This window comes from Podarcis filfolensis, assembly GCF_964270895.1.
Source record: "Podarcis filfolensis genome assembly, chromosome: 14".
Lineage (NCBI taxonomy): Eukaryota > Metazoa > Chordata > Lepidosauria > Squamata > Lacertidae > Podarcis > Podarcis filfolensis.
Window position 1 is genome coordinate 51,095,502 of NC_139616.1, and position 26,031 is coordinate 51,121,532.

Below are 26,031 nucleotides of genomic sequence, written 5' to 3' on the forward strand. Positions count from 1 at the left end.
GCTCCCCCCAGAGGTTTTGAGCTATGGCTCCCATCAGCCCCAGACAGCCCATCACCGAACCTTATTATTATAATCATTATAATTATCATGTATTGCTTTATTTATTACCCAACCTTCCCCCTAAGGTCCCAGGGCGGGTTACAGCATTAAAAACAATAATTCTATTTCCTTGCTAATTGAGCGGTTTTAAATGTGTACTGCATATTTAACCTCCTTAGTAACGTTTGATTTTGAAATCTTTAAGATAAATTCATTTTAATTTCGCAGCGTTGAATTCTCTGTACTTGACCTTCGTGCGTATTGTCTAATCCTGAAATCTTTAAGATAATATTTTAGTTTCCTGTTCATTACATTGCCTCGAACGTATATTTTGTGTTTGATCTCCTCCTGCAATGTTTGTTTAGCGATACTTTATCTAGTGTTTTGATGTCAGCTGTAAACCGCTTTGAGATTTTTTTCCTCCCCTCCTTAAAAACAAAGCAGAATAGAAATGAAATGGAGGTTAATGTTAAAAACAATTTAAAACAACCGGCAACCATGAAAATAGTGTGGGTCCTAAAATCATACATCTCAGCAGTCTAGATCCAGGGTAGTTTATGGGAGTTTATTTAATTTATTTGACGTATTTATATCACGCCTTTCTCCCAAGCTGGGCTTCGAGGCAGCTTTAAAACCACAGAATTGTAGAATAGAAGGGGATACCAAGGATCATCCAGCCAACCCCCAAGAATACAAGAACTCAAACAAGAAGAACTACCAACGAAAGAAGAACGGCAAATGAAAGTAATGGACTATGCAGAATTAGATAAATTAACAGGAAGGATTCGAAACCTGCGGGATCAGAGATTTTTAGAGGACTGGAGTAAATATTTGTATTATTTGAAAAGCAATTGTAATAAACAAATTAACGCTAGTAGGATTGCAAGAAGTTCTGTAAGAAGGATTTTGTGAAATATTGCAAGGAAGACTTTGAAAAGAATTATTGGTTAATCACAATTAAAAGTAATAGAGAAATTAGGAAATGCAGAACAAGTGATAAAGAACGGAAAACCTTCAGAGGTTGTTGACGGAAGTCTAAAATATTGTATAAGATAAGAAGTTATGTTAAATGATTGTTGGAAATGATATGTTGATAGATAGATAGATAGATAGATAGATAGATAGATAGATAGATAGATAGATGATAGATAGATAGATAGAATACAAGAACCTCAATTTAAAAACATCGCTACGAAATAATAGAAACAAACCAATTGCAATACATTAACTGCATTTAAAACGGGCATTAAAATACAGTTTACCGTGACAGCAGCCTAGCAGGCAGCGTTAGAAACTCAGATATCTCTAAGCTATCCACCAAATGGAACCTTAAACCTGGGTTGTGGTCGCGACAACAGAACAGCTAGACATTATTTTTTTACAGAGAGAGGATTATTATTATTATTATTATTATTATTATTATTATTATTATTACTCATTTCATTTCTATACTTTTTCACACACATATATATTATATTTTATTCCTTTTCCAGATTGAAAGTGACATTTGTTACCGAGTTATATTCCAGTTCAGCAAAAGAAGCCACTTCCCTCTCAACCCGCCATCGATGTTTAGAACCCAAATTGCATACAATTGCATTTTAAGATTCCGTCTCACCTAATTTCATCCTCTTTAAGATGTTTCTTAATATATTCTGCTGTTTTCTTACCCCTTTACAGTTTAAAGAGAAAAAATCCCAAAGCGGTTTACAGCACATTAAAACATCATCAAAGAAAGCAATCCAGAATAAAACAAATCCAAGCTCCAAGGAATATATTTCAGATCCTTCTCTAAGAGACATTTTGTGCTCCTCATATTTATTTGCCTGCTTAATTTATAGAGCTGCCCCACAGCAGAAGGACTCTGGGAAGGCAGCGGGGTGTAGTGGTTAGAGGGTCAGAGGAGGACCTGGGAGATCAGGGTTCGAATCCCCACTCACTGGGTGACCTTGGAGTCAGTCACAGCCTCTTAGCCTACCTCACAGGGTTGTTGTAGAGATTAAATGAGGAGGGAGGTGAACCATGGAGAAAAAGGTGGGAGAAAATTGCAACGAATAAATAAGCTCTTCTGCCCGGTTGAGATGTCAGGCACCAATCCGGCATCTAGAGATCTCCATGTGGGCACAACTGGACCCACGCAAGTCGCAAAACATGCCTGGCGCATGGGGGATTCCTAACCCTGCCAGTAGGTCAGCACCTCCTAGCCCTTAATTTCCAAAGGCCTGTGTGAACAGGAAGGGTGACAGAGAGAGAGGCCAGCCTGACCTCTCTTGGGAGGGAATCTCACAATATGGGGGGCAGCTGCAGAAAAGGCCCTGTCTCTCTCAGGTCACCACCAACCATGCCTCCGATGGGACCGAGAGAAGATGCTCTCCCGAGGCTTGCAACACCTGGACAGGTTTGTAGGAGGAGACACCATACTGGGCTTTTTAGGTCGTAATTTGGACTCGTGCACAGGTTAGGGACAAAGCATTTGGCACAGCGGTTCTCAACCTGTGGGTCCCCAGCTGAGCTACAACTCCCATCATCCCTGAGCTCTGGCCTTGCTAGCTAGGGGTGATGGAAGTTGTAGTTCAACAACATCTGGGGACCCACAGGTTGAGAAAGGCTGATTTAGCACCAGACTGCGGCAGCCTGACCCAATGCAGTCCCCAAAGCCTGCAGGAACAGACCCAAGAACCTGGAGCTGGAACCCCCAGATCCAGCCACTGACCTAGGGACCCTTGGTTTGTAGGACACAAACAGTGGGTCTGAGCTGACCCTCCCTGCCTTGACCCAGATAGCAGGTGTGTACACACAGAGAGAGAGTTACGCGCACCGATTTATGCATCTGTGTACATTAATAAAGAACTGGGCGCGACGCAGACATGAATTCATAATGCAGACAAACCGCATCTCTCTGCCGTGTGCATTCCACACCCACCGCTGCTTTCACCTCTGTTATGCAAGGCCATTCAAAAAAATGAAAGGAAAATCTGAGTAGTTCTGACTCCCCAGAGGACAGACTGCCTTGTTCTGTCTTTTGTGTGTGTGAGTGTGTGGTTTTTATAGAGAGAAACAACAACAACAAATCCATCCATCCAGGAATTACATTTTGCAAACAAGGCTGTAACGTTTACTAGCCAATAAAGCTGCGTTTTCCACAGCTCTCCCTGCAACATTCCAGCTGCAATTGTTTGTGGCCCAATGGCTGCCGAACGAAGAGTCATTCACTCACAGTCATGGTTCCAGCTTGCAAAACCTTCCTCCCTGGTCACCCAGAAGCCAGTCAGACTCGCCACAGGCAAGCGCCCAAAGGTTTGTCCAAAGGCCAGAATAAGGCATCCTTTGATCTTTGGAAGGCTGCGCATGAAGCACACCAGTGCTCTTTGGACACCAAATTCTGCAGTTATGGCTGGAAAGAGGTTTCCACACTGCCAAGTGTTGCCCCAGTTTCCCCATACCTGCTCACTGTACGTAAATCTAAGCACACGGAAACAAATATTATCGTTTTCACGTATTTCTACAAGAAGCAACAATCAATATTGATCGGAACTTTGCTTTGCGTCTTTCAGCATACATATATTGATGATCTACCAGAACTGTATCACTATACAACAGAACCCAGAGAAAAATACTGATCTTCCTCATCCACAGCACAAGACACAAACCCCTTTTTCTTTATGGGAATGAGAGGGGAAAATCCACTCCTTGGTTATATCTGGATAATAATAATAATAATAATAATAATAATAATAAATTTTATTTATACCCCACCTTCTCCGGCCAGAGCTGGGCTCAGGGTGGCTAACACCAGTAAAATTACAGTAAAAACATAATGGGGGGGGACCAATTTAAAATACAAGTGAAAATGCAATTTAAAATGCGGCCTCATTTTAAAAGTAGCCCATAGATCAAAACCATAAGGGGAGGGAAACATAAGGGTCAGACTGAGTCCAAACCAAAGGCCAGGCGGAACAGCTCTGTCTTGCAGGCCCTGCGGAAAGATGTCAAGTCCCGCAGGGCCCTGGTCTCTTGTGACGGAGCGTTCCACCAAGTCGGGGCCAGTACTGAAAAGGCCCTGGCCCTAGTTGAGACCAACCTAACCACCTTGCAACCTGGGACCTCCAAGGTGTTGTCATTTGTGGACCTTAAGGTCCTCCGTGGGGCATACCAGGAGAGGCGGTCCCATAGGTATCACATTGAAGCAAGCTTTCAGGACCATCAGCTCAAAAACAGGCAGGTAAGTCTCGATCATGGCTTATTCCACTGCGGTCAGGGGTTCTTATTGCATTTGAAGACCACCTTTTTCTCCAAGAAGGGCGTGGCTCCCTCCCCCCCACGTTAATCCCTTCAATGACCCTGCGAGGTAGGCTAGGAGGCTGTGACCAACTCCAAGGATTCTTGATGGAGTGGAGATTTGAACCCAGATCTCATTGGTCCTCATTTAACCCTCTAACCCAGACACCCCAAAACTCGGCCCTCCAGCTGTTTTGGGACTACAGTTCCCATCATCCCTGACCACTGCTCCTGTTAGCTAGGGATGATGGAGTTGTAGTCCCAAAACAGCTGGAGGGACGAGTTTGGGGGTTGCCTGCTCTAACCACTACACAACTCTGCCTTCCTAGAGTAGGTTTGCCAGATTCCCCAGACATATCTGGAATACTGCAGTTGGCAGCAGTGTCTGGGCAGAAATTGGAAAATCTGGATGTATAAGCTCAACAACGTTTTTGTCCGGATTTTCACTGTTTGAAATATGGCAACCCTATCCTAGAGTCCTTCTGCTATGGGGTAGCTGTATAAATTAAGTAGGCAGATAAATAAGGGGAAAGAAAAATGTCATTTAGAGAAGGATCCGAAATATTTCCCTTGAAGCTTCCTTTTGTCTTATTCTGAATTGTTTTATGTGCTGTTTCAACGTGTTGTGAACTGCTTTGAGATATTTTCTTTAAAATATAAAATGGCATAGAATTGAAATGAATAAAATAGTAATAATCCCACTGTTTTTTTGTTTTTTTTAAGGCACCTAGACATCCATTACGGCCACCATAACCTAGGTTTAAGGTGCCATTTGGCTTATGCATTTGAGCTTCTAACACTGGTCCAAACACTTTGCAACTCCCCTATGAATAAAGGTTGCAGCGTTCGGGAGTCGAGACATGTTAGATAAGAGAAGGGGAGACATGATAAACATTTATGAAGTTATGGACAACTTGGAGAAAGTGGATAGAGGGGGGGGGGGAATTACCGCTCTCTCATAGGACTAAAACTGCTGGGCATCCCTTGAAGCTGAACGTTGAGAGGATACAGAACAGACAAAAGGAAATCCTTCTTCATGCAGCACAGAGTTTAATTGTGGAACTCCCTGCCACAGGAGCCAGGGCTGGCCAACTTGGATGGCTTTAAAAGAGGGTTGGACAAATGCAAGGAAGAGGAGAGGGCTATTGAGGGCTACTCCACCCCCATCGTTCAGCCCGGACACTGAGATCCAGCGCCGAGGGCCTTCTGGCGGTTCCCTCATTGCGAGAAGTGAGGTTACAGGGAACCAGACAGAGGGCCTTCTCGGTGGTGGCACCCGCCCTGTGGAACACCCTCCCTTCAGATGTGAAGGAAATAAGCAGTTATCCTATCTTTAAAAGACATCTGAAGGCAGCCCTGTTTAGGGAGGTTTTTAATATCTAATGCTGTGTTGTTTTTAACATTTGATTGGGAGCCGCCCAGAGTGGCTGGAGAGACTCAGCCAGATGGGCGGGGTATAAATAATAAATTATTATTATTATTATTACTACTACTACTACTACTTGCCAGAATGGCTCTGCTGAACCTCCGAGGGGCCTGGGATGGTGATCTCAGGGTCTGGGTCGGTTGCTATGGGGAGAGGCAGTCTTTGAGGTGTTGCATAAACTTTATAGGACAAGCCATCACTTTGAACCGGGAAACTAACTGGGAGCCAGCGTGGCGAGGTCAGAATTGGTGTTACGTGCTCAGGCCATTGGACTTGCAAGACTTTTTATCACTTCGTATTTTCAAAGTTTCCGTGTGACTTACAATGCAACAAAACCTACTAAAGCAATAATATCAGAACAATAACAGCGACGGAAAAGAAACATGTTGCTAAAGCCTGGACTGAGCGACTGTAACAACAATCTCATTATAGCTGCCCCACCAGGTCTTCCTGCCAGTAACTCCCTTGCCAGAGCTATTTCAAGATCAGCATGCTCTACTGGAATTGCCAACTTACTGGGCTAGCCTGCTCTTGCCGTCTGCCGGATCAGACCAAAGGCCTGTCTAGCCCGGCCTTCTGGTCTAGGTGCCCCAAGGGAAGCCCATAAGCCAGCAGGACCCGAGTTCAAGTGCTGCAACACACTCCCCCCCTCCACTTGTTAGCTGTCGCTCAAGGGAGAAGGCCAGGGTCAGTTTAAGGGGTTAGCAACCCTATACTCAACTTCAGTGGTCTAAACCACCGAGCCTCTTGGGCTTGCCGATCAGAAGGTCAGCGGTTCGAATCCCAGCGACGGGGTGAGCTCCCGTTGCTCTGTCCCAGCTCCTGCCAACCTAGCAATTCGAAAGCACACCAGTGCTAGTAGATAAATAGGTACCTCTGTGGTGAGAAGGTAAACAGCGTTTCCATGCGCTCTGGCACTTGTGACAGTCCTCATTGCGCCAGAAGCAGTTTAGTCCTGCTGACCACATGACCCGGAAAGCTGTCTGCGGACAAACACCGGCTCCCTTGTCCCGAAAGTGAGATGAGCACCACACCCCATAGTCACCTTTGACTGGACTTAACCTTTACCATTACCTAACTCAACTTCAGATCCACAACACACAAACCTCTCTGCTGCCTAAACTGTTCCTGACAGGAGAGGCAGGCTTAAGAGGACATGCCCATCATTTGAGGCGAAATGTCTTGCTGGGTGGCAATCGCTCACCCTGAGATAGAAAAGCCTCTGTTTAGAAACATCAACAACATCAACAACTGTGAATGTTTTCAAACACCTACATGCGCAACAAATACAGTGGTGCCTCTGGTTGCGAATGGGATCCATTACTGGATGAAAAGAGCGCAACCTGAAGCACCGTATCTGCACAGGTGTGTGGTGCGATTTGGTGCTTGCGCTTCTGCGCATGCATGAGCAGTGAAATCTGGAAGTAACCCTTTCCGGTACTTCTGGGTCGCCGCAAGACGTAACCTGAAAGAACGTAACATGAAGCAAACGTAACATGAGGTAGGACTGTACAGAAATACTCTTCCCTAACATGGAAGTGGCTGTACACACACACACACAAACAAACACAGAGCCCCCCCTTAAAATGAAGGTTGCCCAAGGCTCCTCTATGGCTAGGAGTGCCTTTCATCAGTCTGGTTTGCCAGCTATGGCCATTCCCAGACAGGGATAGGCTGCCCACCGCAGTGCACATGATAGGAACCTGGAGGCTGGACTGCTGCAATGTGTTCTATATGGGGCTGCCCTTGGGCCTGGTTCAGAATCTCCATTTGGTGGAGAATGCGGCCGCTGGGCTGCTGATGGGAGCATCAGGCAGACAGCGTGTCACACCATTGTTTAAAAAAAATATGCACTGGCTGCCCATCTGGTGGCAAGCCAGGTTCAAGGACCATCTTTTATCTGCCCTGAATCTGTTGCATCGAGGGAGCTGCCTGCTCTCTGTAACCGTCCCTTGCCAACAGTCTGGCTCTTTCGACATGTGGACATTTCCAAGCAACTTTTCAAAGGCAGCCCCACACAGCGCATGCTGCTGAAATCCAAGCAGGGGGAATGAGGGCGTGTGTCGCTGTGGCCAAAGCAGGCAATAAGTCGACTCAAGAGAGTAAGACACTGTTGCAAACTGCAACGGTCTCATTCTGCCAGGTCCCAGCCAGAGAAGGTAAACGCCGCCTCTGCTCTCTCCCCCATCCACATTAATTGCAGCCCCGGCAGCACAAAGGCCAGCCTGTTCCCCAACCCAGTCTCTTTACAGGCTGCTGTTCTTGGGAAAGTTAGCATTAAAAATAAATTCGGGGAAATGCGAGGCAGCTGGTGGGGAGTCTCCTGCCAGCAAGGCCATCTTCCTCTCCCAACCCCCACCCCACCCCCTCGCAACACACACAAACACACCCTGTTCACCGGAGGGGAGCAAACCAGAGGACTCTACCTAGAGACAAGGCTTGCTTGGCAAATCTCTTCCAAAGGCAGGGTTTAAAATAACCAGAAAAGCTGCAGCAGCACTCTGCTATTTTTAAAAGGAGACATTTATTAGGACTGGGAGACCAACACACGACAGTCCTTTGCTCCAGCTGGAGCTTGCATTTGGATGGGGCTGCTAAACACACACACACACACTTTCTCCCCATGATTTTCCACGTCCCATAACTTTAATGCAAAAACTAAAAGGGGGGCTGTTATTTAATTTTTTTTGCCAGGGCAGGGGAAGTGTGACTGCGGGGTGGGGAGACGATTTAGGAATAGAAAGCAGCTGCAGTCATCTCAAATGGGAAAGTGTCAAAGCCAGCAGAGTGAGAAATCCCTTCCCCACCAGCTACAACGCAAGTTTAAATTGCTAATGGCGATTTTTTAAAAAGAGAGCGAGGAAGGTGCTTTTAAGAGCGGCTGAAAGCGCTTTGCTAAGGACAACACCCAAAGGTTTAGCCAGGGATCTCCAAAATGTACCCCACTGCACATCCAACATGCAACAGCTGATGAGAGAAAAAGAGTGTCCGAAGGGTAAAGCTGTGCCCCCTTCGGAAATGGCAGCTGATGATTTTTCCTGCACGATGAGGACTTGAAGCTTGGTCTTCTTTTTTAAAAAAGAGCAGGCATTCTGTACATTTGAATCAACCCTTGCTTCGGATAGGAAGCAGGGAGAGGGGGTGGGGAATGGCCAGCCAGGCAGGAAGGAAGAAATCAATACCCTACATGTTTTTACTACGTCCTTGAACAGAATCTACACATGGTGCTGGCTGACTATAACCGCTAAAGCAGTAGTTTTCAACCAGTGTGCTGTGGCACCCTGAGGTGCCTTGAATGATGGTCAGGGGTGCCATGGGCAACACTGGCCTCTGTCCCTCTTTCCTTCCCTCCCTCCCCTGATGCCCTTTTGCATCTCTGTCTCCCAAAGGCTTGCACAGATGTTCGTTGCAGCAGCCCTGGCTCCAAGCTCCCCAGGTGAATGGTGCCTCTGGGGCTGGTCAGGGGGTGCTGGTTGCCAGGAGCAAGCAAGCAAGCCAGCGGGCGAGGGAGCCCAGCCAGCCAGTCCACCAGCCCTTGCTGTTGGGAATGGACAGACAAGTCCCAAGTCCCTGTGGGGCAGTGTGAGGAGGCACCTCTCTTTGGGGCTGCCCGGAGGACTCCCAAGGAAAGGGGAGAGGAGAGGAGGCTCAGGGAGCACCCCACAAGGGAGTGTGTTTGAAAAAGGGTGAGAGGCTGCCTGCTCTGCAAGCAAAGGGTGACATAACTGGGCTCCTGAGCCCCCCAGGGGTGCCGAAGAAAGAATGTAGTTGGCCAAGGGAGCCATGGATTCAGAAAGGTTGAAAACCTCTGCACTAAAAGGGTATAGTGCACAGGATAGTGCACACCCCGGAAATGATATCTTTCAGCTTTTGCCTTCTGGAAGAAGGTACAGGGTTATAAAGACTAAGATTAGCCGCCTGAGAAACAGTTTCTATCCAAATGCAATTTTGGTTTTAGGAGTCTCCATGGGAGTATATTGTATTTTAAAAATGGGGTATCAGAGTTTTTAGGGGCTAACCAGGTTGGGATAGCTGGGATAACAGCCTTGTTGGTTTTGAATGTCTTATGTAGATTTTTTTTTTTCAATTTTGTTGTTCTGTATGGGACAATGACAATAAAGACTATCGTATCGTATTGTATACAGTGGTACCTCAGGTTAAGTACTTAATTCGTTCTGGAGGTCCGTTCTTAACCTGAAACTGTTCTTAACCTGAAGCACCACTTTAGCTAATGGGGCCTCCTGCTGCGCCGCCGGAGCACGATTTCTGTTCTCATCCTGAAGCAAAGTTCTTAACCTGAGGTACTATTTCTGGGTTAGTGGAGTCTGTAACCTGAAGCGTATGTAACCTGAAACATATGTAACCCGAGGTACCACTGTATTTCTATTCCTCCACCCATCCCTTGTGCCTCAGGTGCAGACTGCTGCCACACTTAAAACTCAAACAACCCCTCCAGCTGCAACCTTCACCAACCTGAAGCTAGGCAGATGTTTCGGGTGGGAACAAAAGCTAGGCTGGGCCTGACAGCAATTGTGCTCCAAAACATCTGGAGAGGCCCCCAGATGCCAGTTATCTTCGCTTGGAATGGAACCCAATGAGTTTGCTTGCATCAGCAGGTTTTGGTGATTTGGAAACGATGTATGGTACTAGGAGCTATTTGGGAGTAAGACAGGGCGGGTGGAAATCAAACAGGTGCACATCTAAATATGTGGCTTCAGAGGAGGAGGAAGGCAGCCAATTCAGAGTGTGTAGTTGGGATCTCCAAAATTTATTCGGCGGGCTGATCCAGCTCTCCCAAAAGAGGCTGAGCTCCCGAACCCTTCCTCTGTTGCAATTTATATTGCAAGCTGCTCGGGGCAGGGGACTATTGCTTTCTCCACTAGTAGGAGCATAAGGACAGATCATGTTCCTGCAATGGCCAACCAGACACATCAGTGGGAAAATAGCAAGCAGGATTCAAGCAGAAGAGCAACTCTCCCCTCCTGCAACTGAGGTTCAGATGCAGCGCTGCTCCAACCGGCTAGGAGCCATCAATCGCCCTCTCCTCCTACAGGAATTTGTCTAATCCTCCTTTAAAGTCATCCAGGAAGGAGTTCCACAGTTCTACAGGTCGTGTGAAAAAGTACTTGCTTTTATCCGCCCTGATGCTGTGAGCATCATTGGCCCAAGAGGCTGTCATGCTCCAGAGCGGCCCAGCAATAGAAGCCAGGATGGCAACTGCTCCTTAAGAGTAACAGACGCACATTTAATCTGCACCCCACTGGATGCGATCCACACCAACCATGTCAGCTGGACTTTCAAAAGATTTCCAGCAGGGTGCCTAGGAACTGTCTCGTTAGAAGGGACCCCAGAGCATCATCTAGTCCAGCCCCACCACAAAGCAGGAATCTCAACTAAAGCATCCCTGACAAATGGCCATCCAACCTCTTCTTAAAAACCTCCAAGGAAGGAAGAGTTCACCACCTCCCAAGGGAGTCCATTCCACTGTCAAGCAGCTCCTACTGTCGGAATCTGATGCTGAGTTGCAATCTCCTAACTTGAAGCCATGGGTTCGAGTCCTGCCCTCCAGAGCAGGAGAAAAGAAGCTTGCTCCATCTTCCTTGTGCCAGCCCTGGAGATATTTGAAGATGGCACATCTCCCTCTCAGCCTCCTCTTTTCCAGGCTCCTGCTCCCTCAACCGTTCCTCACCAAGGGCTGCTGAAGAAGCTTAGCAGTTGTGGACTGAGAGAGAGAAAGGTCCTCTGGGGGAGAAGACCATCAATGGCTGCTATATTGTCCGAGGCAGCGATGCTTCTGAATCGCAGTGGCTAAAAGCCACTGGAGGGAAAAGGGCTCTGGGTGCTTGAATCCTGCTTGTGGCTTTCTCCAGTCTTCCAATTTCCAACTGGAAGACTGGAGAAATACCAACTAAAGAACAACGGCAAGAGAAGTTGATGAACTATGCAGAACTGGTAAGAATGACAGAAAGACTAAGAGAAAAAGACAACAGAGACTTCGAAAAAAATTGGGAACCATTCCTATTATATTTGCAGAAACAAAGAAAGGCAATAGACTTGATAGCAGGATTTAAATAAACATCCACATTATTAGCATCAGAAAATGTTTGGAAGATAGTGAAATAAGATGATGTATTCAATTTTATTTTTAGGTTTGAAGTTATGTTATTAATAACCTTTTCTGTTAAGAGATAGCAAAGTGGGTGAAAATAGAAATAAACCAGAAACGCAAGTTGGGGGAAGTCTTGGAGGGGAGGGAGGGAGGAATATATAGTAAACGTTAAGAATTTGAGATGTATGTACAGTAATGAATGAAAAGGAATGATTAATTTTAAAAAATCCTGCTTGTGGGTTTCTCAGTGGGGCATCTGTCTGGCCACTGGGACAGCAGGCGCTGCACCCTATTCGATTTGTTGCAGAAGCATAGAATTGTAGAATTGAAAGGGATCTCCAAGGGTCATCTAAGTTCAACCCCCTCCCACAGTCACATTTTGTTTCCTCCATCAAAATGGTGAACTGCTACCCTTGGCTACTCTACTGGTGCAATGCAGGCCAAACCTGTACTTTGTGACATTAAGTGGGTGGGCCTTCATGGACACAGATCCCGCAGGAAAATCTCTCAGGAGAGCAGAGGAGACACTCTGCACCCCTCAACCACCCCAGGAATGCACAAACCACCCAGCCTCAAGCACCCCACCCATCGCAAGGTTGCTCCATTTTGGCCTTTCCAACTGGGGAATCTCCCCTACTCATGACCCAAAAGAAATGTGCCTGTTCTTACAAAGAAAGGGATAAAAGGGCACGAATCGTACCAGATCCATTTCCAGAGGTAAGCCGCTTGGGGCTTGCCCCAAAGCCAGAGAGTTTGGTTTTTAAAAAAAGTTTGTTCTGTTTCCACCCTCCCTTTTCAAAATTTATTAGTTTCGAAGGCAGCAGCTTCCAAGAACGCAATTAAAAACATTGGATAAACACCACCAGAATTTCAGTCGCAGCAAAGAAAAATTGCAACCACAAGACACCATCAAAAGCAGCAAGGACTTTGTGGTCCCCCCCCCCCACGTTAAAAGTGAATAATATGGTTTGGTTCTGGCACCCATCGTGCAGTAATATGAATAGTGTAAAGGTGAACATCTCCAGGGACGAAATTCCTGAACTGGGGCGCCACCACAAAAAAGGCCCTTCTCTGCTTGCTTGCTTGCTTGCTTGCTTGCTTGCTTGCTGCCTGCCCTCTGAAGGTGGGGGCACCCACAGCAGAGACACCAGGTATAACCTTACAAGACAGCTGGGTTTATAAATCCTTTAAATACCCTACAGTCCTTCTCCTGCGGCTGAGCTCCTGGTGTGCAAGAACTGAGAACAACTTTGCAGGTAAGTGAGCAGAAGTTACTGGACCACAACTTTCTAATTTTGAACTCCAGGCAGCAGAAACACCATTTTCCATCCAGCAATCTGGTTTTGTTTCAATTCAGCAAACTTACTGTATCATGTGTATCTTCAAAATCATAGCTTGGGGCGGGGGGGTGCTTAGACAACTGCTACCAAATCTGTGCGTATACACTCACATATATGTTTGTCGATTTTATAAACCTATATAAAATACACACACAAACTTTTGTAAAAACGTCCCAGCTGCTCGCCTGGAAGCTCACGCCTGTTCACCAGTGGCGATCAGAAAAGTGGTTCTTCACAACTCTGGTTTAGAACTGTCAGATCATAACCGGAAAAGTGGGCAGGCAGAGTTCAGACTAAACCGAAAGTAGGCTAAAATGGTTCCGTATCCTATCAGAAAACAACCTCAACATAGGATATACAGACGCATGCACAGTGAACGTCAGCGGTTTTCTTCAACAGATTCTAAGAACCTCTCCAGCAGCTATGAGGCCTCAAGAAAGAATTAAATGCTAAAAAAACCAATCCATGTGAAAACAACAACCCTGAATGTTATTCTCAGCTTGAGTTTGTCTGGACAATGAGTTCACTTTTTCAAAGATTAGAGATTGCCCTGGGAGTGGGGGGGGGGGAGGTGTTAAATAAAAGGGTGTTTGCTCATGTGCTTAGTTTTATTGCTCTTCATTCTACACCCCTTGTTTTAGCACCTGGAAAATTGGCGGTGCCACCTATTCAGAAAGCCAATAAATCTTCCCTCTCAACTCGACCAGACTTCCTTCTTTGCAGATGTTGGCAATCAGGTTTGCAAAATTTCAAAGTCATTCATTCCATGTGGGTGAGGTTTCATTATTGCAAAACTTGTCACCCCACCAACCCCTCCTGGTAAACTCCAAGTCACCTATGCACGCCTAGCGCTTTCTTCTCTCTTTTTTTCTATGAAGGGGGGGGGAGAAGGCAAACACACCGCAGTGCATTGTAGTACAACAGTGTGTGTGTGTGTGTGTGTGTGTGTGTGTGTACACACATACATACACACACATTTGCCTTTTGCTGGCTTCCAGCAAGCCTCAGCACAGGTTTTAAAAGGGCCAGAGAGATGGCAGAATTTGAGGTCCTCATCACTGAAGGCAGCACCATTTTCCTCCAGTTTTGCAACGGAATGCCGCACATCTGCAGAAGGCTGCCAGCTGTTTTTAAACCTAGCCCATGCTCTGGGTGGATTGTCTGATCCAAGTATTTAAAAACAAAAGGGGGTGGGAATCTAATTTGGGAAGAAGAGGAAAGGAAGAAACACCAGGCAGCTTCAAAGTCTTAGACCTTAACAGGGAAGGAAAAACGCCTAAAGCACTTGGGAAAAACTGCAAGGAAAAAACCCCATCAAGTTGGGAATGAGTGCTGTTGTTTTAAAGGGGTTTGGGGAGGCTTAGATTCCTCTCCACACAGCAGTTTTCTGTCTATGGGTTTTAAAATATTTTTTCAGAAGACCAGCTACCGCTTGGCTCTTGCACAGATACCCAACCGCAAAAATCCATCCCAAGCTAAAATGAGCACATGCCTGCAGAGGCACTTTTTAAAAGGTTCTGGGCATGGATTAATGCTCTCCTGGATTTCGTATCACACACATGCACAGACACAGCCCACTGTGCCCTCCCTCCTTCACCTCCAGAGGGCTAGAAAGAAGTCCAGGAACAAGGAATTTCTGTAAACACTAGAACTTTTCATCTGTTTCAAATTGCATGCACACACTTGCCCTCGCACCCAAAGATGGCACTTTAACTTCATTGCAGAACAATCCATTTCTCGCACACAAAAGAATTCCAAGAGAAGATTGCAGGAGATGGGGCCATTTTTTCAGAAAAGGAAAGAAAAAAAAAGATGGATCCTACTATGAAAGTTTATTCTACCTGAGAGCCAAGAAATGAATAAATAAGCACAGGTTTTTACCCGCCATTAGTGCATTTAAGAGAAACCCAGGTTTGCTTTGGGCACATGGTAAGCAATTCTTTTCTTTTTCAATCCTGGCAGCAATTCTTTTCAACACTTTCTCTTTTTTTAAAAAAAAAAAGTTAAAATCAACACAGGCAAACACTGGTAACTAACCAAACACAGGCAGCTAAGTTCTGTGCAATGTATATATTTGAAGACGGCAGGCCCAGTAAGATAAACAGACTTTAGCAAGACAAAAGAATCTTTGGATATTTTAAAAGGTGCCCAGAAACAGGGAGGGGGGAGAGGGGGCAGTGTCCCTCCCCCACAACATTCTTCCATATTATTCTCCACCTCTACAAATTCAAACCACAAGATTTGAAAAGGTTTCTTATATTATTCTCCATGCATTTAAATTATAAGCTATGACAACAAAAAATAAATAAACCCGAATCTCTAGAAACAACATATTATTTTGCAACTGAGTTGCAAAAAACTTGATCCACAACAGATGTCATTCAAATCTTGCAAGGTGAAAAGAAAAGTTTGGGAAGGGGAGAGAAGAGATTCTAAAAAAATATGTCCCCAGCCATCTGCCAGCAGTGCCTGCAAACCCAAAGTATCCGTGAAACTTTGGAGGGGCTGCCAAATGGCTTTGCTAATCAGGCAAAATCTTAAATCTGCCCCTCCTCTGAGAAGGAAGGGAGAAATCTTCTCCCCCTCAGCCCCACTTTACGCTTTATGTTGGGCAGAGGGCAAAAAACAAACAAAGCCATCACGATTGGAAAATTCAGTGCTATGCAAAGTCACAGAATCCACACTACAGAAAGAGTCTGGCAGTCATCAGCAGCAAGAATAAAACTGGCAATAAGAGAACAACTTCCAGACTTATTTAAGGCAACAGCCGCCACCGCTAGAGCCGACCATCAGAGGCACCCAGTCTCCCAACACAGCCCAGTTTGCACAAATATCTCAGTGCGGGAAAAGGTGTGGGAGAGAGACACCGGTGTGGTACAATCGCTCCCCAGATTGTAAAGGGAAAGCTTTCCTTGCCCGTATTTATTTAAAATACAGGCGTTTTGTTCAAGGGTTCAAGTTCAGCTGCACAGCCAAGGAAGGCCTGTTTCCCGCTGCCAGAAAAGGGTGGGATCCTGCGGGTCTAGAATTCCACAGGTCTGGAATGCCGGCTTCTGCCAGGCCGGCCAAGATTTATGCTTCTCGACTGCTCTTAAAAATGCGTGCGATGCTTTGTGTATGCTTGGGCGGGGGTGATTTCAAGAAATCCTGATGGGCCGACTCCTCTGGGAGAACAGGCTGGCTGAAGGGCCAAGGGCACCCGAAGCCAATTGCTCTATGTAGGGCACAGCCTTAAAAGACAGGGATGGGGGGGGCCTGTGCCCTTATCCAAAGCAGCCTGTCTGGCATTATAGGGCTGGTTCCTATCAGCTCCCAAGCTTCATTCTATTGCATTTATTTTATTAGCGGTTGGAGGGCTGTTCCTATGGGACCCCCAGGTTTTCTGGCTCACGGGACCTACAGCCATGTAGAGAAAGGGGTGGTCTGTTTTGCAGGGAGGGGGCACAACAGACTACAGAGTATTCCCAAAGCCATACAGACTATTTAAGTAGAATCGCTTTTGGGGGTACGGGTGGTAAGAAAGCCAGCCTACCAAAGAGGGATTTGTCTGTTTTTAGGAAGCAGAATTAATGTGTCATCTTTATTAAAAAGGGGGGGGGTTGGTGTGGACTTAAGGCTGCCAGGCACTTCTATAAAGCCCCATCTCAAATTATTGGGCAGAGGGCTGCTCCCAAGGAGCCCGAGGTTTTATTTTGTTGGATTCATTTTTGTGGGGGGGGTGCTCTACGACATGCCCAGGTTTTCTGTCTTATGGGACCTTCAGCCATATGGGGAAAGGGCAGATCTGTTTGGCAGGGGGCTCAGTCTGTTCTTGGGGTGTGGAGGCAAACAGACTGCAGAGTATTTATCCATCTATTTTTACTGCTAAATGCAATTGGGGGGGGGGGAGCCAGGCTGCTAAGGGATTGTCTATTTTCCGGAAAGCGGGATTGTACAGTATATTTTTGGAGACTGGTGCGGAAGGAAACCAACCCAATTTTCCAAGCTTGGGACCCCCTAAAGGGTGGGGGGCATTTTGAAGGTAAATTTGCAGAGGAAGGGGCAAAGATGGCCACACACCCCTTGCACCGGCCTTCCGTCCACCCCCCGTTTTCCTCTCCCCCAAATAAACCTTCCTCTTTCCCACCCCCCACCCCCCGTCCACGTCTGCGTCTCGACTTACCCGCGTGGGAATGGAGGTTGAGTCCGGCGGCGAGGTACTTGGCGGGGCCGAGGGGCGCGGGCGGCAGTCCGGCCGCCAAGGGGGCGAGCCGGGCGGCGGCGGCGCGGTGGTGCCCGTCCATGGCCAGGCCCGAGAGGAGCGGCGGCGGCGGGAGGTGGACGGCGCGCGGGGGCCCGCCGAGGTCTCGCCCATCCATGCTGCGCTCCCGCCGCCGCCGCCGCCGCCGGACTCAGCGAAGGCGCAGCGAGGACAAGCGCCGCTGCCCGCGCCGCGCGCCCGGCCGCGCAACCATTCTCCGCGCGCGCGGGGCTCCGGCTGCCCAGGCGGCCCCGGACGGGAGCCTGCAAAAGAAGGCGAAAGGCGCCGCTTGAGTCTCGCAGAAAGGCGGCGGCAGCTCGAGTTTCCCTCCCAGACCCCCACCCAGGGGTCTCCAATTTGCAGCGGGAAAGGAGAGCCCGGCATATATATATACACACAGACACAGAGCTGCCTTTTTTTGCGCCTTCGAAAAAGGCGAGAGGAGAAAAGCAAGGAAACAAGGCTTCTTTACTCACAAGTAAACCTCGCGAGGTGCAATGGGGCTTACTCCCAAGGAAGTGGGCGTCCAGCACTCCCCAAATTTTAAAAAAACAAAGATTCGTCCCTGGAACCCGAGTTCACATTTTGAAGACTTAAAAAATAATAATAGAATATATACGTTGTATTTTGTTTTCAGGGGGGAAATGTGTGTGTGTGCAAAATAAAGACTTTTTAAAAGTTAGGGAGGTTTCTCCCAAGCGGCTGTTTACTCGCGAGTAAGCTCCTTCGGCCTGCAATCGAAAGCTGCCGCCGGTACGCGCCCGTGTTCCCGGGCAGCCAGCTCCGATGGGCTGAGGCTTACTCTCGAGTAAATAGGCGCAGGATCGTGCCCCAACCCCCCTTTCGAAAGCAGAGAGCTAGAGTCCTGTTTAAAGTCGACAGGGCTTGCTTCGGAAAGAGACAGAATCAGGCTCGCGTTCAGCGCGTTTGGAACCGCAGCTGCGCGGCCCGATCCGAAACGCCTTGGCTGAAAAGGACTTGCTCCCCAGGGGTGGAAAGGGCTCTTTAGGATCGCCCCCTTAACCGAGACACTTTCCTGCCTCTCTTGTAACCTCGGTCATGGGGTGGGGGAAGATATGAGGAATTTAACCGGAGCCACCTTCCTTGGCTTCTAGCCGTTATCTAAAATGGACTGTCTTTTAAAATCCCGATTCGTCTGTTGTTTTTTGCCCTCTCCCTCTCCTCTCACGTCTTGCCTGGACACCCTCTCCCTCCCCAGTATCGATTTTGACAAATCCTCATTCCTTCCCCTCCATCTTATCAGATGTGGGTCGACAAAAATGTAGAAAGGGCGGCGGGTGGGGGGCTGGGAGCTCCTACTCGGCCGGAGGCGAAAATAACCAATTACATATTTTACCATCTTCTTAGCCCGGGAAAAGTATTTAATGTTTAACCTTTTACGCACACGCTGCAAGCTGGCCCTGATAAGGAGCCCGAGATTTCTTCACGCCACTTGGGCAGAATGGCTCGGAAGGAAAATGGGGTTTTATTATTATTATTGAAGAAGCCACCAACCCGGCTCGGTTTCCAGCGACGACCTCCCTACACTGGTTGGAATTTAAAATAAAATAAAGGTTTCTTGCGCTCTCCTTCTCTGCGAGAAATCGTGCTAGTTTCCTTCCTAGGAAGCCGAGCTGACTGTCTTTAAGAAGTAAGGCTGCAATCCTCGCCCCATTTACCCAGGAGTAAGCCCCACTGTCTTCAGTGTCTCTCCGGGTTCAATGGGGCTTAGTCCCCAGTAACACTGGCAAGAATAACCATTTGTATCCACCGTCTGGTTACTCGGCGGGGGTCGCTTCCAAATCAGGGGACAGAATTTTTCTCTCTCCAAAAAATGAGGCTCCAATGTCTGCCATTAAAAAAAATAAAATCAAGCCTTCTTTTAAATGAGGAGGAATGCAGAGAGAAGTTTCCAAAGTATTTTTGGTTGCTTCCCTCTCCCCCACCGCCATAAAATGTTCCAAAATATTTAGAATTCAGCTCACCGAAAAAATGGAGGGAGTGGAAGAGGGACTTGTTGGAAAATTACTTTCTTTTTCAAAGAAAGGCTATTCTGCCTCTCTCCAACCCTGAAGTCATTCACCAGCTGCCTTAAAATCACACCAAAAAAAAGAATTTAGTCGATGTTTTAGCTCTCTGTTCCCAGGGGAAAATATCGCCTTGGAATTTCCTCAGACTGGTTCTTATGAACTGGTTGATGAGAACGCAGTGTGCAAAAATCCCCGTTTGGTCCCTTACTAGGTTTAATTAAGAGTTTCTTACTTTAATCTGGGTTTAGTTAAAACTACCTCCGTGTTTATTAGACAACACCCACCCCAATCCAATACACGCCACTGAAATAGATACAAGATTGAAACGTTTGTTCCCATTTTCTTATAAACCACCAGATAAATAAATCGGCGGCTTTGCATTTTAAGGATATAAAGGGCAAATGGTCCGTTTGTCCATTTCAATTGCACATATGGGGGGGTTTTTTGGGGGGGAGCCCTTCCCCATAACTTCTTACTCTAAGCTTCAATTTTTTTATTCTTTGGAGAGGGAAGGTTCTTGTTTTAATTCCTATTTGGCCTTAATATACACACACTTCGGATTCCTGTGTGTGAGATATGGGCACACTTTTAAGATCAGATGGGAATGAAAACCAGACCACCGCATCCCAAACCAATACATATATATATATATTTGGGGTGCGGGGGGCCGGCTGTGCGTGTACAGAATTTCATTTAATGCCTTTTACTTTCCTTGATCTCAGTTCTTAACCCCCCCCAAAAAAAAAACATGGCTGGACTCCTGATTTTAATTAAAAGCAGCCTAAGCGAAAATGCCTGGTTCTTGGGTTCTCTTTGGCAAGGAGAAGGGGGCGGGGAGGAGAGACCAAATCCGGGGCGCCCTGGTCCGGAGAAGAGGAATTTTGAAAAATTTGGAGAGGAGGGAAAGTGGAGAGGGGCGATGGGGGAGGGGGAGGACCCGGTCCTGAAATTGCCCTGGGGTTTTCCCCCCCCTACACTACTGAGAAAGCTTTTTTTCTCCCTCCCCTCCCCAGAGACAACTTCCCAAGTCAGCAAGAGTTGCAAAGCTTACCTTTCGGAAGGAGTTGTATTTTTAATTTTTATCTAGTCCTCTTCTTTGGCATTCTTCGGCCGGCTTTTCTCGCACCTGGACCCCAACCCTCCCTCCCGCGTTTCAAAAAATTAGATCCACAACCGGGGTGTTTTGGTTTTTTTCCGGGGTGGGGGCTGCAGCGGCCTTCCTCCCCCCTCCTTCCTCTTCCTCTTCCACTCTGAGCATCCAAAAAGGTCCTCGCCTGCTTCTCCTGGGCTCCCCTCTCCACCCTGAAAAGCGGCAGGACAGGCGGGTTCTTCGGCTCGCGGCTTTCACAAACTCGGGTTCCCTCGTCGTGTGAACGGGTCCGGCTTCTTCGTAAGCTCCAGGTCGGCGCCTTGTCGGTCGGGAGACTTCAAGATCCACACATATACAGCCCGGGCTTGGAATAGGTGCAATCTACCAAAAAAAACCCCTTTCAAGTTCCTCTCCGTGGATCTCTTAAAAAAAAAAAAAGAGGGGGGAGGGGAGGAAGGGGGGGAAGCCTCTTTAGCAATGAAACAAGCATTGTTCCTTGCATCCCGCCCCCCCCTCCGGGCCAGCCAGCCAAAATTTCATAGTAGGCCTCCCCATTGGCTGCCCCGCTCGCCACTCAGCCTCATGTAAACACTTTGGCCCGCCGCCATCCTTATAAAGCCAATTATGGACCGAGCGGGGCGAGAGTGGGGGGGGGGGGGAGTTTCAAGGCTCCCCGGCGGGGAGGGCTGAATGGGCGAAGCGGGCGGTGGGAATTCAGAGAGGCGGTTTCAAGGTGTCCCCCCAACCCCGTTTTTTTTTTTTCTCCGCCTCTGGTCTGCTCTGGCTGATCATAAACAGAAAATCGGGGCGGGGGGGGAGCTGCCATCTCCAACCCTCCCCCCCAACCCCTAGGGAGGGGTTGTAAGCCGGCCACCGCCTCGCCTGCCCCACATTTCTTTGGGGGAGTGGGGGTGGGGAGACTGGTGGCCCCCGGAGCGTTTTTGGTGGCCCGGGCGGGTTGCAGCGCCTAGGAAGGAAGGAGGGAGGGAGGGGTGTCTGTTCCGCTCTGCATGCTTCCTCGGAAGTAAGCCGGCCTTAAACTCCCCGGGAGGAAAGCAAGCGCAGCATCGGCGGCCCGAGCCTAGGCATGTTTACTCGGGTGTAAGCTTCCGCCATGTAACCCCCCAACCCCTCCTCCGCAGGTAAGACAACCGGGGACGGGGGTTGGGTAGGTGGGTGGGATGGAAACCACGCAGCAGCTCTGCAGCGACGGCGGTTTACTTGAGAGTAAGGCAGCGCGCTGCTGCTGCTTGCCCAGGCTTGGGAGCAAAGCGACCGGGGGTGGGGCGAGGGCGCTCGGTATGGAGGTGCAGCTTACTTCCGAGGGAAGGTGCGTGGATCGGGGCCGCAGAGGACCTCAGCTTAGAAGCTTTATTTGGGGGTTCGTGGGGGGAGCGCACCAAATCTATCCTCTCTGGGAGTTCCTGTGGGGCAGAGCCAGGGAAACCTGCAACCCCCCCCCCCCGATATTGGGGCGGCCTGGGGTCTTGGAGCCTGATCCCAAGCCCCTCCCGTTTTGCCAGGGTGCCCCCCCTTGCAATCCGAATTAATGCCTTGGGGAGGGGTCGTCCCTCCGCCCCGGAGTTGCTCAGCCCTCCATCCTAATCCCCCCCCCAAGGTCCCAACTACACTTTTTAGGGACTTCGGATTTATCCTCACCCCCGAGAGAGACGGGAGAACCCTCAACACTGGGCTTCTCTAGCTTGATCCGCTTTCACGCCGCTTGGTTGTGTCTACACGATCTCTCCGGCCAACAAACATCCCAGGCCTGGTCTTGGGAGCGCGGCGCTGGCGAGGATATTTGCAGTTTAGGTCTGGAAACTTGGCTGCGAGCCTGTGCCCTTTGGCGTGGGAGTAATGGCCGGTGGACTTTGGGTCTCACTTCGGAGTAAACGGAGCCGGCTGTCCGGAGTCCAGTTTGGACTCTTCCTCCCCGCCCCCCCCCCGCCCCAACAACCTCATTTCGCTTTGCAAAGCAGTTGAACCAGGGCGACCGGAGGGACAAACTGGTTGCCTTTATAATCCGAATTGGCAAGTAACGTTTCAGATTTAGACATACTTTTTAAATGTATGTATATATACATTAACGAAATGCAAAAATATCCTAGTTCCTGTTTTCGAGCTTGTTTTGAGTTAATATGGTGATTTAGCTGTGATTCCTGCATTGCTAGGGAGTTTGAGCTAGTTGATCCCTGGAGATCCCTTTGAACCAGTACAATTCTAGAATACTCCGTATTTATTTTTTTTGCTGTAGCGGATTAAAATCGCCCACCCCGCAAAGCTATCCGAAGAGATCTGGAAGCTGCATTTGCTTGGACCGGATATTTATTTTGCTTGTGTGAATTAAGAGTGTGTTTGCAATAATAATAAAACATTAAACAAAACAAAAAATCGCTTTTGGACACTCTTATTTGCCCCTGAATGGATAGAGGGGAAGGGAGAAAAATTGGAAGGGGGGAGGGGAGACACCCTACCCTGACTTAATTCCAGTGTAAACGTAAAAAAAACAAAAAACAAAAAAAAACCCCACCTAGCAGTTTCAAACTGCCCCCGAAGCTCCAGCGAGGCAGTTTCTAGGCTGCCCTCTTTGGGAAGGAGAAAGCGCGGGGGGGGGGGGGGAGAAAGCGACCGAAAATAGAAGCCGAAGAAGAAAAATGCAAACTTCTTTTAATGGGTTTTTTTTTTTGGCGGGGGGGGGGGGGCGTTAAAACGTCGCGATGCAAAAGGAGATAGCAACAAATAGCCAAGCTGGGTCTCTCTCTCTCCCCCCCCCCCCGGGCTAGTGAAGGAGTGACGACTTCGCCTCGGGATTGAATGGCTGGGATCCAAATTAGCGAAGGAGCAACAAGAGAATTGTTTTTTTTTCTTTTTAAACGGGGGGGGGGAGGGAAAAAGAGGAGGGGCGAGAGCCCCGCCGCCTGGGCAGAATGCAGAAAAGGGGGAGGCCCCCCCCGCCTCTTTTCCCACCACTCCGGTTTTATTTTACAACGGTAACGGGTTTGCATGGAATTGCGTGTTGTTTTTTCAGCCTGCAGATCTTTAAAAAATAAATTAGGTATTCCCCTCTCCCCCCAAAAAAATTATTTTGCAGGACGGAGCCCTCTCTCAAGAGACGCGGAGCGAAGGTTGCATCAGATGCCCGGTTTTCCATGCGGGGGGGGGGTGCTTGGTCGGGGTTTTTTTGGGGGGGGTATTTTTTTGGCCCCATCTCTTTCTGGAGCAGAGCAAGCGTACAAGCCTGGATCCAGCCGAATGACTTTTTTAAAGCACCCCCCCCAATAATATTTAATGTTTTCACACCCGGATCCTCGCCAGAAGCTGCGAGTTTTGATATTGGGGGGGGGGGAGAAAAAGCTGTGCGATAAATCCCTGCTTCGTCAGTAAAACGAAAGCGCTGCCTGTTTATTTTCCTTTTTGCAAAGGCGCGTCCTTTTGCAACACCCCCCCCCCCCGTTAAATATGTATATATATAAGCGGTTCTCATCAGGCCGGGGCGCAAATCTGCATTTCATTACAGCGCCCCCCCCCCCCGGGTTAGTGACCCACCCAGTCCCTCCCCCGCGTCTCCAGATTTTCCTCCCCGGCCGGATCCTCGCACGTGCTTCCTCCTCGGGAGTAAGGCCCGCCTGCCTTTCCTCCCGGAGGGGTTTACTCGAAGGCAAGAGGATTGCGCCAAGAAAAATACAGCTTTTGCGGGCGGGGGGGGGGAGGGGAGGGAGGGCCCGATCCTCTCCCTTCCCCGCACGTCGTGGCCATTTCCCGCTGCAAAAAAAATAATAATGCACGGGGGGGGGGGTGGAAGAGAGGGAGGTCGGGTCCCCACCCCGCGCGATCCCTCCCCAGCTGCGGGAGGAGATTTTGCAATTTTTAAAATTGCAATAAATTTGGGCCCTCCGGTCTCCTCCGCGGCTGCAAAAAAAGAGGGTTCCTACTCGCGGGGGAGTCACTGCAAGGCTGCTGGCGGATTTTTTCCCCACCCTCTCCACCTTTTGCATCTCTCTCTTAAAAAAAAAAAACCAAACCCAACAAACCACCCATTTTTTAAAAATTCGCTTTTTCCCCGCCCGGTAAACAACAGCTGGGAGCCATCTTGGCAGCAGGGTGGAGTATTGGGGGGGGGCAGAGGAGGACGACGAGACGTCTAAAAAGAGCCTTATTGAAGATCGCTCTGCGCTTTTCTTCCTTTCCTTGCCTCTTTCCCCTTATTTCAGTATTTTTTTTATATTTTTAAAAACCTGTTTGCAACGCGCCGCCTTCCAGGTTAGTGCATGGAAAGAGCTGTCCGGCAAGGCTTGCAGTTCCACGCCGAGCTTTTTTCCGGGGGGGGGGGAGTGTTGGGGTGCCCTTAACCAGAAGTTATTGCATTCCCCCCCTTTAATTTTTATCCGGGGGGGGGACATGCTTTGCCGTAAGTATTTAGATCAATTCGTCTGACTTTAGATGGAGGGAGGGGGCTGTTCTTCATTTTCACCATCTCTCTCTCTCCCCCCCCCCCCGCGCAACCCCGCAAAAAAATAGCACATAATTCCCTTTCCCACCCCACCAAGATCTGTGAAATGTGTTTATTTTTAGCAGCGAGGAATGTTGCTGGTGGTTTCGGCAACAAACTGTCGAGCCCAAAATGTATATATATATTTTTCTCCTCCTGAATAGATCGATCGATAGATAGATTCTCCTCCCAGTTAGGTTTGTCCATCCTGAAACTGGAGCTTAAGAGTTGCAGTTATATCCCCAACCCCCCCAAAAAAGGCCTATTTAACAGCACAGCCTGTGGATGTTTACTCGGAAGTAGGCCCTATTGTGGCTCAGTGTACTCTAAGGTAAGTGCAGAGGACTGCAGACCTAAGGATTTCTCTCTCCCCCCCCCAAAAAAAAAAAACCCCAGATTTAATTCAGTAGATGTCCAGGGCTAATATATCCTGAGGAATCGTAAATGCATTAATTTAGGAAGCTGCCTGGACCACAGAAGAGTAAAAATTTCTTTTTTCCCCACCACTTACCAAAGGTCGTTCTAACCTTGAAGCAAGCTTTACACACACACACACACCGCTCCTCCAGCTTCCAGATTCTCACCCCTGATGCAAGCTTTGGGGCTGCAACCCTACATCTACTTTCCTGGGAGTAAACCCTATTGAAATCACATTTTCCCTTTTAATAATAATAATAATGCATAATACATTATTATTATTATTATTATTATTATTATTATTATTATTGAATGCTTAACTGCACAAACCTAATTGCTTACAGAAACACATTAGTGAGTTTGTAGTAGTGTTGTTTACACTACTTTCACTGTGGGTAGTACTTTCACTATGGCGTCTATCACCAGTTTACACTACATTCCTATTAAATTTACAAGTCTTCATTTCTTGTTTTTTCTGTTAAATAAAAAAATCACACCCCAAATCTCACGTGTTACAGTTTGCAGTTTGTGTGTGTGTGTGTGTGTGTGTGTGATTAGATTAGCAATGCTGCT

The 26,031-nt window shown here is 48.0% G+C and overlaps 1 protein-coding gene and 2 long non-coding RNA genes across 6 annotated transcripts in view; 2 read left to right on the forward strand and 1 right to left on the reverse strand.

The window, feature by feature from the left end:
• The window catches only part of TNRC18 (trinucleotide repeat containing 18), a 128,104-nt gene extending 105,172 nt beyond the window's left edge, over window positions 1–22,932 (reverse strand). For 3 of the 4 annotated variants that reach the window (XM_083585511.1, XM_083585510.1, XM_083585509.1), the window contains exon 1: window positions 17,355–17,565. In XM_083585511.1, the coding sequence (XP_083441637.1) occupies window positions 17,355–17,550 (196 nt within the window). In that variant the 5' untranslated portion in view covers window positions 17,551–17,565. Of the gene's footprint in view, window positions 1–17,354; window positions 17,566–20,513; window positions 20,975–22,211 lie in introns of those variants that run through there. The other variant, XM_083585512.1, reaches the window with a different exon arrangement.
• On the forward strand, window positions 20,982–22,943 carry LOC310749289. Its single transcript, XR_014541530.1, has 2 exons — window positions 20,982–21,694; window positions 22,191–22,943. It is a non-coding gene; the product is annotated as an uncharacterized lncRNA (long non-coding RNA).
• Window positions 22,944–23,714: 771 nt separating this feature from the next.
• On the forward strand, window positions 23,715–25,413 carry LOC310748757. Its single transcript, XR_014541356.1, has 2 exons — window positions 23,715–24,812; window positions 25,206–25,413. It is a non-coding gene; the product is annotated as an uncharacterized lncRNA (long non-coding RNA).
• The last annotated feature ends 618 nt before the right edge of the window (window positions 25,414–26,031 follow it).